Source organism: Diceros bicornis, chromosome 7 (assembly GCF_020826845.1).
Source record: "Diceros bicornis minor isolate mBicDic1 chromosome 7, mDicBic1.mat.cur, whole genome shotgun sequence".
NCBI classification, from domain to species: Eukaryota; Metazoa; Chordata; class Mammalia; order Perissodactyla; family Rhinocerotidae; genus Diceros; species Diceros bicornis.
This window is the reverse complement of record NC_080746.1, coordinates 63,307,317-63,322,816: the sequence shown is the minus strand read 5'-3', so window position 1 is coordinate 63,322,816 and position 15,500 is coordinate 63,307,317. Positions and strand designations below refer to the sequence as shown.

General features: G+C 35.8%; 1 protein-coding gene and 1 pseudogene across 1 annotated transcript; one reads left to right on the top strand and one right to left on the bottom strand.

Moving 5' to 3' along the window:
* The first annotated feature begins 1,314 nt into the window (after positions 1-1,314).
* On the top strand, positions 1,315-7,561 carry LOC131409102 (serine/arginine-rich splicing factor 3-like; annotated as a pseudogene).
* Positions 7,562-11,866: 4,305 nt separating this feature from the next.
* LOC131408072 (olfactory receptor 52N4-like) lies at positions 11,867-12,832 on the bottom strand. The gene has a single exon (XM_058544638.1). It carries the CDS (start codon positions 12,830-12,832, stop codon positions 11,867-11,869), a length of 966 nt encoding a protein of 321 aa, XP_058400621.1.
* Between the last annotated feature and the right edge of the window lie 2,668 nt (positions 12,833-15,500).

The window sequence follows — 15,500 nt, the reverse complement described above, 5'->3', positions numbered from 1 at the left end:
ACGGAAACACGACCTAATCAAAGAAATAAAATAAACATTCAAAAATTGATTCTAAAGAAGTGGAGAGCTATAAATTGCCTGACAAAGAATTCAAGATAATCATCATAAGGAAACTCAATGTGTTACAAGAGAACACAAATAGACAACCAAACAAAATCAGGAAAAAGGATCATGAACACTGAGAATAGCAAAAAATAGAAACTATAAAAAAGAATGACAAAAATTCTGGAGCTGAAGAATACAATAATAGAATTTAAAAATTCACTAGAAGAGAAAAAAAGGATTTGTTCAAGCAGAAGAAAGAAAGAGCAAATCTGAAGATAGGTTGTTTGATATTATTGAGTCAGAGAAACAAAAAGCGAAAAAGACTGAAAAAAACGAAGAAAGCTTGAGGATCTTATGGGGAATCAGTAAGAAAATCAATAACTGCATAACGGGAATTTTAAAAGGAGAAGAGGGGCCGGCCCCATGGCTTAGCAGTTAAGTGCGTGCGGTCCGCTACTGGCCGCGTGGGTTCGGATCCCGGGTGCGCACCAACACACCACTTCTCCAACCATGCTGAGGCCGCGTTGCACATACACAACTAGAAGGATGTGCAACTATGAGATACAACTATCTACTGGGGCTTTGGGGAAAAAAAGGAGGATTGGCAATAGATGTTAGCTCAGAGCCAGTCTTCCTCAGCAAAACGAGGAGGATTAGCATGGATGTTAGCTCAGGGCTGATCTTCCTCACAAAATAAATAAATAAATAAATAAATAAATAAATAAATAAATAAATAAATAAATAAATAAATAAAAGGAGAAGAGGAGGAGAAAGAGTCAGTGAATATATTTTAAGAAATAATGGCCAACAAGTTCCTAAATCTAAAGAAGAAAATACACATTTAACTTCAAAAAGCTTAAAGGACTCCAACTAGGATGAACTCAAAGACACCATACAGACGCATTATAAACATATTATCAAAAGTCAAGACAAAGAGAGAATCTTGAAAGCAGCAAGAGAAGAGAAACTCATAATGTACAGGTGAGCTTCCATAAGATTATCAATGGGTTTCTGAGCACAAATATTACAGGCCAGAAAGGAGTGAGATGATATATTTAAAGTGCTAAAAAAAAAAAAAAAAAAAAAGCTAACCAAAAATACTATCTTTCAAAACTGTCCTTCAAAAACAAAGGAGAAATAAAGACCTTCACAGATAGACAAAAGCTGAGTGAGTTCATCAATACTAGATCTATCTTACAAGAATTGCTAAAGGGAGTACTTGAAGTTGAAATAAAAGGATGTTAGACAGTAACAAGAAATCATATGAACATGGAAAGCTCTGATAAAGGTAAAAAATAGACAAATACAGGATCCCATAATACTGAATAGTGGTACATAAATCACTTTTAATTCAATTATAGAATTTAAAAGATAAAAACATAAAAATAACTATACATATAAGACTATGCTAATGGTACAAAATACAAAATGATGTAACTTGTGATGTTAATAACAGAAAGTGGCAGGAGAAGTAAGGAAAGGAGTACCATTTAAGTAGATTACTAAAGCTAATACATTATTTTACATAATCCCCATGGTAACCACAAAGAAAATACCTATAGAATGTGCACAAAAGAAATAAGAAAGATATCAAAGCATGCAACAATAACAACAATCAATGAAATACAAAGCAAGGCAATAATAGAGGAAAAGGACAGCATAATTAAAAGGCAAACAGGGGGCCGGCCCGGTGGCGCAAGCGGTTAAGTGCGCGCGCTCCGCTGCGGCGGCCCGGGGTTCGCTGGTTCGGATCCCGGGCGCGCACCGACGCACTGCTTGGTAAGCCATGCTGTGGCGGCGTCCCATATAAAGTGGAGGAAGATAGGCACAGATGTTAGCCCAGGGCCGTCTTCCTCAGCAAAAAAAAAAAAAAGAGGAGGATTGGCGGATGTTAGCTCAGGGCTGATCTCCTCACAAAAAAAAAAAAAAAAAAAAAAAAAAAAAAAAGGCAAACAGAAAACAATTAACAAAATAGCAATAGTTAAATCCTTCCCTAACATATATTACTTTAAATGTAAATGGATTAAACACCACAATCAAAAGACATAGAGTGGTTGAATAGATTAACAAAACAAGATCCAACTATATGCTGTCTACAAAAGACTTTATATATAAATATATAAAGACATAAATAGGTTGAAAGTAAAAGAGTGAAAAAAAAATAGTCCTGCCAATGGTAATCAAAAGAGAGTAGTAGTTTCCATGCTTGCTTGACAAAATAAACTTTAAGTGAAACTGTCACAAGACAGAAAGAAGTACATTACATATTGATAACAAATTCAATTAATCAAGAGAATATAACAATTATAGATATGTGTGTGTGTGTCTGTGTGTGTGTGTGTGGGTGTGTGTATGAACCTAATGGCAGAACACCCAAATATATAAAGCAAGAATTGACAGAACTGTTAGAACTAATAATCAAATTCAGCAAAGTGCAGGTTACAAAATCAACACACAAATTTCAGTTGTTTTTCTGTACACTAACCAAGAACAGTCTAAAAAGAAAATTAAGAAAGCAATCCCATTCACGATAGGCTCAAAAAAATAATATTTAGAAATAAAACTAAGCAAGAATGTAAAAGACTTGTACACAGAAAACTATAAAATATTCCTGAAAGAAATTGAAGAAGACACAAATAAATGGAAAGACAGCACACAGTTATGAATTAAAGACTCAATACTCTTAAAATGTTCATACCTTTATTCCAAAGCAATCTATGGAAACAATGCATTCCTTATCAAAATCACAGTGGTATTTTTTTGCAGTAATAATCTTAAAATTTATATGAAATATGGAAGGATCCTGAATAGTCAAAACAATCTTGAGAAACAAAAACAAAGCTAGAGGCTCACACTTCTTGATTTCAAAACATATTACAGACCTAACATAATCCATACAGTATGGTACTGACATAAAGACAGACATGTAGAGCAACTGAACAGAATAGAGAACCCAGCAATAAATCCTCATGTATATCATCAAATAATCTTTGACAAGAGTGCTAGGATAGTCTTGTCAACAAATGTTGCTGGGAAAATTGGATATTCTCATGTAAAAGAATCAATTGGGATGCTTATCTTACATCATATGCAAAAGATAACTCACAATGGATTAAATACCTAAACATAAGAGCTGAAAATACAAAAATTGTAGAAGAAAACAGGGGAAATATTCATGGCACTGTATTTGGAAATGGTTTCTTGGATATAACACCAAAAACACAGACAATAAAAGCAAAAGCAGACAAATGGAACTACATCAAACTTAAAAACTTCTGTGCAGCAAAGGAAAACTTCTGTGCAGCAAAAGAAACAATCAACAGAGTGAAAAGGAAGTCGATGGAATGTGACAAAGTATTTGCAAATCATATATCTGATAAGAGATTCATATCAAGAATATACAAAGAACTCCTTCAACTCAACAACAAAAAAAACCAAACAATATAATTAAAAAATGGACAAAGGACTTGAATAGACATTTCTCCAAAGAAGATACACAAATGGTCAACAAGCACATGAAAAGATGCTCAACATCGCTAGTCACTAGGAAAATGCAAATCAAAACCACAGTGAGATAATCACCTCACACGTATTATGGTGGCCATAATAATAAAAAAAATGGAATATAACCATTTTGAAGATGTGGAGAAATTCGAATCCTTACATGCTCTTCATGAGAATGAAAAACGATATAGCCTTTATGTAAAAGATTATGGATTTCCTCAAAAAATTAATAGGATTACCATACAATTCAGTGATACCACTTCTGTGTATATATCCAAAAGAAGTGAAAACAGGATCTGGAAGATACATTTGCACATACATGTGTATTGCAGCATTATTCACATAGCCAAGAAGTGTAGGCAACCTAAATGTCCATAGACAGTTGAATGGATAAATAAAATATGATATGTACATACAATGGAATGTTATTCAGCCTTAAAATGAAAGAAATCCTGCCAGATGCTACAACATGGATAAACCTTGAGAACATTATACTGTGTAAAATAAGCCAGTTGCAAAAGGAAACACTACATAATTCCACTTATATGAGGTATCTAAAGTAGCCAAACTCAGAAACAAAAAGTAGAGTGTTGGTGCAAGGTGAAGAGAGGAGGGGGAAATGGAGAATTGCTCAACAGGTATAGTTTCAGCTTTATAAGATAAAAAAGTTTTAGAGATCTTTTGTACAAAAATGTGAATTCACTTAACCCTACTGAATTGTACTCTTATAAATAGCTAATATGGTAAATTTTATGTGACATGTTTTTACCACAATTTAAAAAAATTTTCTAAAGTATTCAAACTCATAGAAACAGAAAGTAAAATGGTGGTTTCCAGTGACGGAGAGGAGGAAGAAAAGGGGAATTTTTCAATGGGTATGTATAGAAAGTCAATTTTGCAAGATGAAAAATTTCTAAGGATCTGTTACACAACAACGTGCATATACAGATTTTCCTCTACTTAAGATTAGGTTACATCCTGATAAACACATTGTAAGTTGAAAATATCGTAGGTTGAAAGTTTATTTAATACACCTAACCTATTGAACATCGTATCTTAGCCTAATCTAAGTTAAACATGCTTAGAACATTTATATTAATTTACAGTTGGGCAAAATCATCTAACATAAATCCTATTTGAAAATAAAGTGTTGAATATCTCATGTAATTTGTTGAATACTGTACCAGAAGCGAAAAACAAAATGGTTGGATGGATCCAGAATGGTTGTTGAGTGTATTGATCGTTTAGCCTCGTGACCGCATAGCTGACTGACAGCTACAGCTCGCTGCCACTGCCAAGCATCTGGAGAGAGTAGCCTACAGCATATTGCTGGCCCAGGAAAAGATCAAATTCAAAACTTGAAGTATTATTTCTACTGAAAGTTTATCACTTTCCCGTCATCATAACGTCAAAAAATCATAAGTTGAACCACCATAAGTCAGGGACTATCTGTAGTTAACATCACTGTACTATACACTTAAAAATGGTTAACATGGTAATTTTTATGTTATGTCTTTTTTTCATAACGATAAAAATAATAGGTTTTGAATTTTGTAAAATGCTCTTTCTCATCAATTGATATGATGATATGATTTTTATTCTTTAGCTTTTTAATATGGTTGATTATATTAGTTGATTATTGACTGCTGAAGTAGTCTTAAATCCTGAGAATAAACCCCACTTGACTATGGTGTGTATATAAATATATATATATAAAATACATATTGTTGAATTTTATTTGTCATATTTTTAAGGATTTCTGTATCTGTATTCATAAGTGATATTGTTTTGTAGAGTTTGTTGTTGTTGTTCTGTCTTTCTCTAAGTTAGAGCAATAGTAGTTTTATAATAAGAATTGTGAAGTGTTCCCTTCTATTTTCTAGCAGACATTGTGTATATTGATGTTAATTTTTCTTCAAGTGTTTGGTAGAATTCTCCAATGAAACTACGTGGCTCTAGACATTATTTATTTTAATATAAATTCAATTTCCTTAATAGTTACAGGGCTATTCCAATTTATTTTTAATAATGAGTAAGTTGTGGAAGTTGGTGTTTTCTGAAGAATCGGTTCATGTCATCTAAGTTGTCCAATTTATTTGTTTAAAGTTGCTCATAGTATTCCCTTATTATCCTTTAACATCTACACAGTCCAATGCGACATCCCATTTCGTTCCTGGTATTGACAGTTTTATGGCCTCTTTTTCTCCTTGTCAATATTGCTAAAGGCTTGTCAATTCTAATGACATTTTTCAAATAATATGCTCTACGCTTCATTGATTTTCTCTTTTATTTTTCTCTTTTCAATTTCATTGATTTCTGCTATCATATTTATTATTTCCTTCCTTCTACTTGCTTTGGATTTATATTCTCATTGTTTTCCTAGATTGTTCAAGTGAAATATAAAAACCTTACCTTTCTTTATATCTTTTTACTCTACTTCATTTGTAATTATATTAAATATTTCTTCAACATAGATTTAGAACCATATCAACAGTTATAAATTTTCCTTCAATACTAAAACGTAATATAGAAAACTGAAGATGAGAGACAAGATTATTGTACTTATCCAATTTTTGCTTACTATATTCTTTCTAGATCCCAATATTTCTTCTTTTATATAACTACTATTTGAACAGTTTCCTTTAGCCACTAGGCAATTTTCTAGAAGAGACATGGTCAGATGTCTTATTTCGAATTTACAATCCAGAGGCTGAAATCTCATTAGACTAGTGACATCATGGTGTATTTTCTAGCTTCTCTATAGAGAAGATGATACTCAGAAAAGGGAGAAATTTTGGTATTGATGAGAAAAAGATAGCACATATCCAGAGGAAAGTAACAATTGTCTTGCAAACTGGAAATTCCAATTACTATTTGAAAAGAACACAAATTGGCATCTAGCAACAGATTATCTCTCTTTGATTCATTCGTTTCTTTTAATAATTTACTCAGTTTCCTATTATATATTTGTTCATGAGAACTTGGGTTAATGAAGAGACTAGTCCTCCACAGGCGTGAGGAGGTGAAAAACTCCTAGAGAGTGTGTGGGGCATGTCAGCGATTTTGAGATTCTGAAGACATTTAATGTCCCACTCTGCACCTTCCCTTGTCATGACCAAAACGGTACTCTTGAAAAGGCATCCCAGGGGCTGGCCTAGTGGTGCAAGCGGTTAAGTGCACTCGCTCTGCTGTGGGGTCCAGGGGTTTGCAGGTTCAGATCCCGGGCGCACACCGAGGCATCGCTTGTCAGGCCATGCTGTGGCAGGTGTCCCATATAAAGTGGAGGAAGATGGGCACGGATGTTAGCCCAGGGCTAGTCTTTCTCAGCAAAAAGAGGAAGATTGGCAGATGTTAGCTCAGGGATGATTTTCCTGACCGAAAAAAAAAAAAAAAAAAAAAGGCATCCCATCATTGCATGGACTCCTGATTAGCGAGAGCATCTGCGTGATCTGGGCAGGAAGGGACTGGGAAGAACCTCCCATAGGTGTGTGGATTTGAGCCTCTGCGTTTCTATCCCAAGATCTCGAATTGCATCGTGTTTCCTGTCCACTGGACTGTAACATTTATGTTGGTAATCTTGGAAACAATGGTAACCAGACTGAATTGGAACAAGCTTTTGGTTATTATGGACCACTCTGAAGTGTGTGGGTTGCTTGAAACCCTCCTGGATTTGCTTTTGTTGAATTTGGAGATCCCTGAGATGCAGCCAAATGCTGTCCCACCACTAGATGGGCGAACACTATGTGATTGCCTAGTAAAAATGTCACTTTCGAATGGTGAAAACAGAAGTCGAAATCATGGCCCACCTCCCTCTTGGGGTCGCCGCCCTGGAGATGATTATCGGAGTCCTGCACCTTGACGCAGATCTCCAAGAGAGAGAAGCTTCTCCTACAGCCAGAGCAGGTCTCTTTGGAGAGATAGGAGGAGAGAGAGATCACTGTCCCAGGAGAGAAGTCACAAGCCATCCGGATGCTTATCTCATAGCCAATCTGGGTCAAATGAAAGGAAATAGAAGACCAATTTGCAAGAGCTTTGCAAGAGGAGGGGTGTACAGGAAATAACTTCATTTGACAGGAATATGTACATAAAATTCAAGTTTTGTTTGAGATTTCATAAGCTTGGTGCATTTTTAAGGTGTTCATATTTTTTGTCTCTTGGCATAGTGACACATGATGTAATTCTCTATGGTTTGAAATGGATAATATGAGGCGTGTAATACTGATTGTTACTTTACAATGTTCCCTGAAGCAAAACTGAATTTGCTTTGAACTTTAGTTAGTCTTGGGTAGAATAATAATAAACCTCTAACTCCTTCCCAGCTAAAGTGTGATGTTTAATATGAGGGAAACAAAACTGGCAAAAGTTGAACTACGATTGACTTTTTCCGTAGCTGAGATATAGTGTGCAGCTGTTGTTGAAAAATTAGTCTTTAAAAGCTGCTGTGAACACAAGCCAGCAGCTAAAAATGAAAGCTGTACCATTAAACTAAATTAGAGGTTCTGCAAACTTAACGATTATACCACTGGGCCTGCCCCCCCTCCTTTTTTTTTTTTAAAGAATCCAACTAGTCTTCACACTGGGCAGAGGTTGTCTAGTTAGTACAGAATCTAAGAAGTTTCAACGAAGTTAGTTTACCTTTTGCTTTAGGTCATAAGTTCTTTACGTGATTGCTGTATGAATACAAAGCTCTTTGTAACATTATTTGGAAATTTGAGACTATTCAAGATACTAATGTCCTACCAGTTTAAGGGTACATTGCAGGGCTGAACTTTGAGTTACTGTACAAGATTTTTTTTCATGCTGTCGTTTGTAATATGTTTTGTGAGAATCCTTGGGATTAAGGATTTCTGCTTACAAATTGTTGTTTAACCTGAGAGCCTGTTTTTTCCTTGCAAAACTAAAATCTGTGTGCTTGGTACCAAGTCCAAGTAGAACATTCCTATTGGAAGCCATACTTTTATTTTCTTGTAAAGTGCTTTTTGAATTAATAAAATATTAGCATAATTGTGTAATAGTTGAACCCACTATTACCATAGTTTTCGTCCCATGGAAAACAGTTCATTACCCAAATCTTATTTTATAAGAAACACAATTGGGGCTTTTGAAGTGAAGGGGCATTTTGGTTGTCACCTTAAGTGATTGTTAGTACTTACAGTTTTTTATGAGTAGAAGCCAGTTCAAAGTCCACGATGCTCAATGACCAACATTTTAAAGTATAATAGCCTGGTTCATTATAACCTAATGTTGCCCATAAAAAAGGGCTCTTAGAGACCAGCCCGGTTGCATAGTGGTTGGGTTTGCATGCTCCACTTCAGCGGCCCAGGGTTTGCAGGTTTAGATCCCAGGCGCACACCTATGCACCACTTACCATGCCCTGCTGTGGCAGGCATCCTGCATATAAGGTAGAGGAAGATGGGCACAGGTGTTGGGTCAGGGCCAATCTTCCTCAGCAAAAAGAGGAGGATTGGTGAGGCTAATCTTCCTCACACACACAAACACTCAAAAATAGTGGGGGGTGCTTTTAATCATTAGCATGAGAACTTTCCACAAAGCTTTAAAAATTGCTTCTATTTTATATAATTTGAGGTGTTGCACAGAAATTCTACCTTGATCCATCATGATGTAAAATTCACTGTATGGTTCAAATGTAACAGTGCAGATTTGAATTTGGAGGCACACAGAACCTTCTTCTTAGAAATCCAGAAGAATTGTAATTTCAAATTTTTGTGCAATTAGGTTAAATCATAATGCAACATTCTTGTGGCTTAGTTTCCTTAAATGTGCTATTAAGTTTTAGATTATACTGTGCTGACTTGCTTTAATGTTCAAGATAAGTCATTGTATTAAGAGTTCAACCTATAGGTATATTTTCTAAGATGTAATTCCTAAACAGAATATTCCCAGTGGTCCTCCTTAGCTTTTCATGTGAATATCAATGAGAGAGGACAGTCCTTGGTGTCACAAGGGAGAATTGGTGTCACCGAGGTTCAGTATGAGCCTTATTACAGAAGACAATTTTAAGACTGCCTGTTGATGTACTGGGAGCTCTGGCTTTGGGCCTTTTGTCTTTTGGCATTTCCTCATGGCCTCAAAACAAGGCAAGATAACTAAGAAGTCGTGGAAGTAATACAAAATGACACTTCAATAATTAAAACACTGTTCTTATAACTGGACATTTATATGGGCATTTTTGGCAGTACATAATTTGCAGAATCTTAAATTGGAAGGGTTTCTGTCAAAAATATAATAGATTATGAGTATAATGTGGCTAATACAGAACCTGAGGTATAGTAGACCTTAGGGGGTTAGCCTGATTTAGGGTCCAAATGTGCTGTCACTTTAACCAGAAGCCCCAGCACAATTTTATGGCTCATAAAAATTATTGAAGATAGAGATTATTAAAACTTTAGATTGCACATTTAGATTGTGACTATTGAAAGTTCTGAAGTGACTGTAATTTCTAAAATTTTAAGTCCTGTCAGTCAGTTTCGTCACAATGTGTTCTGAGTTGAATATGAGACTGAAAGCAGTCAAAAAACTTTTGACTTGTACTATAATGACTACAGGTCTTCACTAGAGGTCACTGTTAATAATACTTGGTGATAATTTAAGGAAATATATCTAAGGATTATAATTGGTTTTTATGCTTTCTAGAATATTTAATGATCTATGTTTCTCAGTTCATTTTGGGTTACTTTTGACCTCCATATCTTAAGCAGAAAGTTGAAGACAAAGATAAATTAGCCAGAGAAATTTTAATTTCACAAGATGTAGATACCTTTTATCTACTGTTTATATACTTTTTCTTTTTTTTTTATTTTTTGTTTATTGCAGTAACATTGTATAAATTTCAGGTGTACATCATTATACTTCTATTTCTGCATAGATTACATCATGTTCACCACCCAAATACCAATTACAACTCATCACCACACACTTGCGCTGAATTATCCCTTTTGCCCTCCTCCCTCCCCTCTTCCCCTCTGGTAACCACCAATCCAATCTCTGTCTCTATGTGTTTGTTTGTTGTTATTATCTACGACTTAATGAGGGAAATCATACGGTATTTGACCTTCTCCCTCTGACTTACTTCACTTTGCATAATACCCTCAATGTCCATCCATGTTGTCACAAATGGCTGGATTTCATCGTTTCTTATGGCTGAGTAGTATTCCATTGTGTATATATACCACATCTTCTTTATCCATTCGTCCCTTGATGGGCACTTAGGTTGCTTCCAAGTCTTGGCTATTGTGAAGAACGCTGCAATGAAGGGAACTCTCGTACATTGCTGGTGGGAGTGCAAACTGGTGCAGCCACTATGGAAAACAGTATGGAGATTCCTCAAAAAATTAAGGCTAGAACTACCATATGATCTAGCTATTCCACTGCTGGGTATTTATCCAAAGAACTTGAAAACACCAACATGTAAAGATACATGCACCCCTGTGTTCATTGCAGTGTTTATATATTTTTTAAAGTTCTTTCAAAGATCATTTTATTATAGATGGCCTCTATGCCCTTTTAGTTGGACTTACTCATATCTGGATGGGAAGTCGTGGTTTCTTTTTATTGTAGAGTCATGGTTCCTATTAGTACAGTGCTTCATTATTGGGAATGGTGTTGATCATAGAAAGTTTTCAAAATATACACAGTCTGATTCCAGGCCCATTAACTCAGTTCTCCAGGGTGGTCTAGCCCTGTGTTATTTGGAAGAATTCTGCTAGGTGATAAACATCTCTGGTTATATAAGAGCCACTGGTTTATTACTTGGCTTAATGTACTTTTATTTTCAGAATCCAAAAATTGATTTAGTTGTCAGATCTAGTTGGTGATAATGTCTTCCAGTTGTATATGTTTGTAGTAGACTGTTGCCTTCTGGTTTTCCATTTTTTTGAGAACATGAAAGATTTTTATAATTAAAGTAGCTGAGGAAAAAAAAGGTATCATTGGGGCAGTCTCTTGGAGTAGTGGTGAAATTCACGCACTCCACTTCGGCAGCACAGGGTTCACGGGTTCGGATCCCGGGTGCGGATCTACCTGCTCATCAAGACATGTTGTGCTGGCAAACTCCCATACAAAAACTAGAGGAAAATTGGCACAGATTTTATCTCAGAGACAATCTTCCTCAAGCAAAATGAGGAAGATTGTCAGTGGATGTTAGCTCAGGGCCATTCTTCCTCACAATAAATAAATAAATAAATAAATAAATAAATAAATAAATAAATAAATCATCACTACACTGGCTACACAGCCAACAGAGGATTGCTTTCCTTCTTTCTTTTCCCTTCCATGTCTCCCCCGAAATACATCCCTTTCATATGCTATGGGATTTGATGTCCTTAGAACCTGAAAGGATCCTTATGACACAGTCTCTTATCTGCTTGGTTTTCACCCCATAGACAATAGGGTTCATGGTGGGAGGCAAGAGCAGATAAATATTGGCCACAATGATATGGCAAGATAGAGGAATTGTATGACTCCCAAAGCGGTTAAAAAAGAAACAGAAGAAAGCTGGGCTGTAGGAGAAAACAATGGCACAGATGTGGGCAGTGCAGGTGCTGAAGGCCTTCTGCCGAGCATCTGCTGAGGAGAGGCTTACCACTGCCCGGAGGATCATGGTGTAGGAGACTGTGATGCACAGGATGTCAAATCCCCCGATTAGGAGGGCAACCATAAGACCATAGATAACATTGACCCTGATATTCCCACAAGATAACTTGGCTACAGATAGCTGGTCACAGTAGGTATGATGTATTATGTTGCCTCTGCAATAGGGTAGTCTTTTCGTGATGAAAATCAAGGGAATGATTAGCAAGACCGCTCTCAGGAAAGTAGCAAGCCCAACTTTTGCAATGATTGGATTAGTAAGGATAGTTGAGTAGCGCAGAGGGTAACATATGGCCACATAGCGGTCCAGGGCCATAAGCATGAGCACCCCAGACTCCATCCCTGTGAAGGTATGGATGAAGAACATCTGGACAAGGCATTCTTTGAAGCTGATTTCCTTGAGATGAAACCAGAAGATGCAGAGGGCTTTAGGGATTGTACTAGAGCACATGACAAGGTCAGTAAGAGAAAGCATGGCCAAAAAATAATACATGGACCTGTGCAGAGAATCCTCATAGCGAATGAGATAGAGGAGGCCACAATTCCCAACAATAGCCACAGCATACATGGAGCAGAATGGGAAGGAAATCCATACGTGCATGTCCTCCAGTCCTGGAATCCCATTAAGAATGAAAGAGGCTGGTGTCACATCTGTTTGGTTCAGCATTATCATGATTATGCTGGTATAATCATTAAAAAACTTGTAGGATTTTGGCTTTCTTTTGTTTCATTTTTTGACCTTCCTAGATTTGGAAAAATAGAGAAAATAATCTCAGTTGTGGTCTCCTTCTCTGTCTCTTTCTCTCTGTCTCTTCTCTCTGCTAAATATCACATTTAATACAGAGAATTAAAAATTATGAATGCCAAGAAATATTTACTTAAACATAGTTTACTTAAACATAGTTTAAACCACTTATGTATTGTTTGTTATTCACGAATTTATCAATTCATTCAACAAATACTTGTTTGGCATCTGCTATGTGCCAGGTTCTATCACAGATATTGTGTCTACATTATTTTAAAACAAAGGACATAGATATAATCCTCTTAAATTTATAAGACAGTGTAATCATGTTATGATCTTTCCGATTGATATCCATTATAATATCTTATTTAAATGTTAATTACCATACACGTCTCCTTTTGGATAATTTCTTAAGGTAAAGCTCATTGATTACTTCACTAATGACACAACAGATATGATTGGGATGTATTTATTATTGTTCTTATTCTTAATTAGTAGTTCATATTTATGCTTAGTATATATCAGATACAGTTGAAAGAGTTTTATAAATATTAACTCATTTCATCCTTACTACAAGCCCAGGAGGTACTTTTATTAATCTGAACTTTACAATGGAACAAATGGAGGCACTATGAATTTTGAAGGCATTCTCAATTTCCTAGCCTCAGGTGTAGATACTAAGAGAACTCTTCTGATTTTGATCCTTTTTACATGAACTCTCTTCCTTTTCTTTTCTTTCTTTATTTGTTTCGTGGCTTTGAAATATTTGCAAACATCTATGCTTTCACATTTAATGGTGATGGTAGTGATGATGAGGTGTATGTGTGCTTGTACATCTTTTATCGTGCAGGCACTTGCTGGGTTTTTTGAATCTCTAAATCTAAGACCTATGGTATTGGAAATTTCGTTATATTAATTTTTGATAATTTCTTCCCTGCCATGTCCATGTTATTTTACTATAATTACTTTTAGTCAGATACTGAATCTTCAGGGCTTATTCTCTTCCTTTTTTTAAATTTCTTTCATTGCATTGTCTATTTTTTTAATTCATTTTCTAGAAATGTTCCTCAACTATAGCTTCCAAACATATTGACATTTTTTATTGTATAATTTCACAAATTTCCAAGATCTCATTTTCCTTGAATCTTGTGTCTGACTATATATATATATATATTATTTCCATATCATCTAAGTTTCAATTATTTATTTATTTATTTATTTATTTTTTTTGTGAGGAGATCAGCCCTGTGCTAACATCCGCCAATCCTCCTCTTTTTTTGCTGAGGAAGACGGCCCTGGGCTAACATCTGTGCCCATCTTCCTCCACTTTATATGGGACGCCGCCACAGCATGGCTTGCCAAGCAGTGGGTCGGTGCGCGCCCGGGATCCGAACCAGCGAACCCCGGGCCGCCGCAGCGGAGCGCGCGCACTTAACCGCTTGCGCCACCGGGCCGGCCCCTCAATTATTTATTTTTATAGCCATTTTTTTCTTTTACTTTGAAGGAGTTTCTCATGTCTGGTAATCCTTCAATATTAATTCACACTTAAGAAAGAGACTATAGAAAGCTGACTTGAAACTCCAGGGGATGAGTGAGACTCATCGATTGGTAGAATTTGCTTAGACTACTCAAGTAGGGAGCTCTACTTAATTGGAGACATTCTTACTTATCAGTGTTCATAGGTTTTCAATTTTTCCAGAAAAGAATCCATAATCTGCATCCTGGAGGATTTTATGACTGGCTACCAGTGTTCTTGGAGTTAAGTAGTAGAAAGGTACTGAGGATCTCACATTTAAATATGAATATTCAATTCAATCCTCACATTTTTTATGAGTCCTCATCCTTGGCCTTCAACACACCTGATGTATACACATTCATATTACTTGTTTAAAGTTTCTCCCCAGAATAAACTTAGAGCCACCATCACATGATAGTTAACATTCTAGTGGATGAAATGGAGATATCAAATTGTTCTTTATTCAGTTGTTCTACCTAAATCTCTGTTTTATCTTTATGTGTTTGTACCAAAGGATGACAGATTGGGTTCTGCAAAAGACAACTTTTTGGAAATAGTAAAGAAACACAGGATGAACACGTTCATAATAGTGCTCTTCAAAGATCTCTTCTTATGTCATTACAAAAATTTTAAGAGTCATATAGGAGCATATAGAAATGACAACTAAGTCAACTTTGAGGCATATCAGGAAAAGTTTCCAAGAGGTATAGCCAATTGTTCCTAGACCTGAAGCATGCTTAGGTTTCTGACAAACCAAAATGGACTGAGCAATGTTCTCTCTTGCTGCTCTTTGCTATTTCCTACTCAAAGCATGCTGATATTTTTAGCTTTGCAATTTTGCAATCTCCTCTTCTTTCTGCTCCCTGCCCCCTGAAAAAAAAGCCTTTAGTATGACATTATTCCTGAAGACTCAGCTCTCCCTTGGACAAGATAGAGAACTAACCTCTAAAGCCTCTTAGTATACTGTAATAAGCAAAGTATCACGCTTATAGTTAAGGAATAAATTAATTGATGGAATCAATTTCTTTCACCATTTTAACATCATGGTATTATAAAACTCTTATTATTTCTTGAATCATT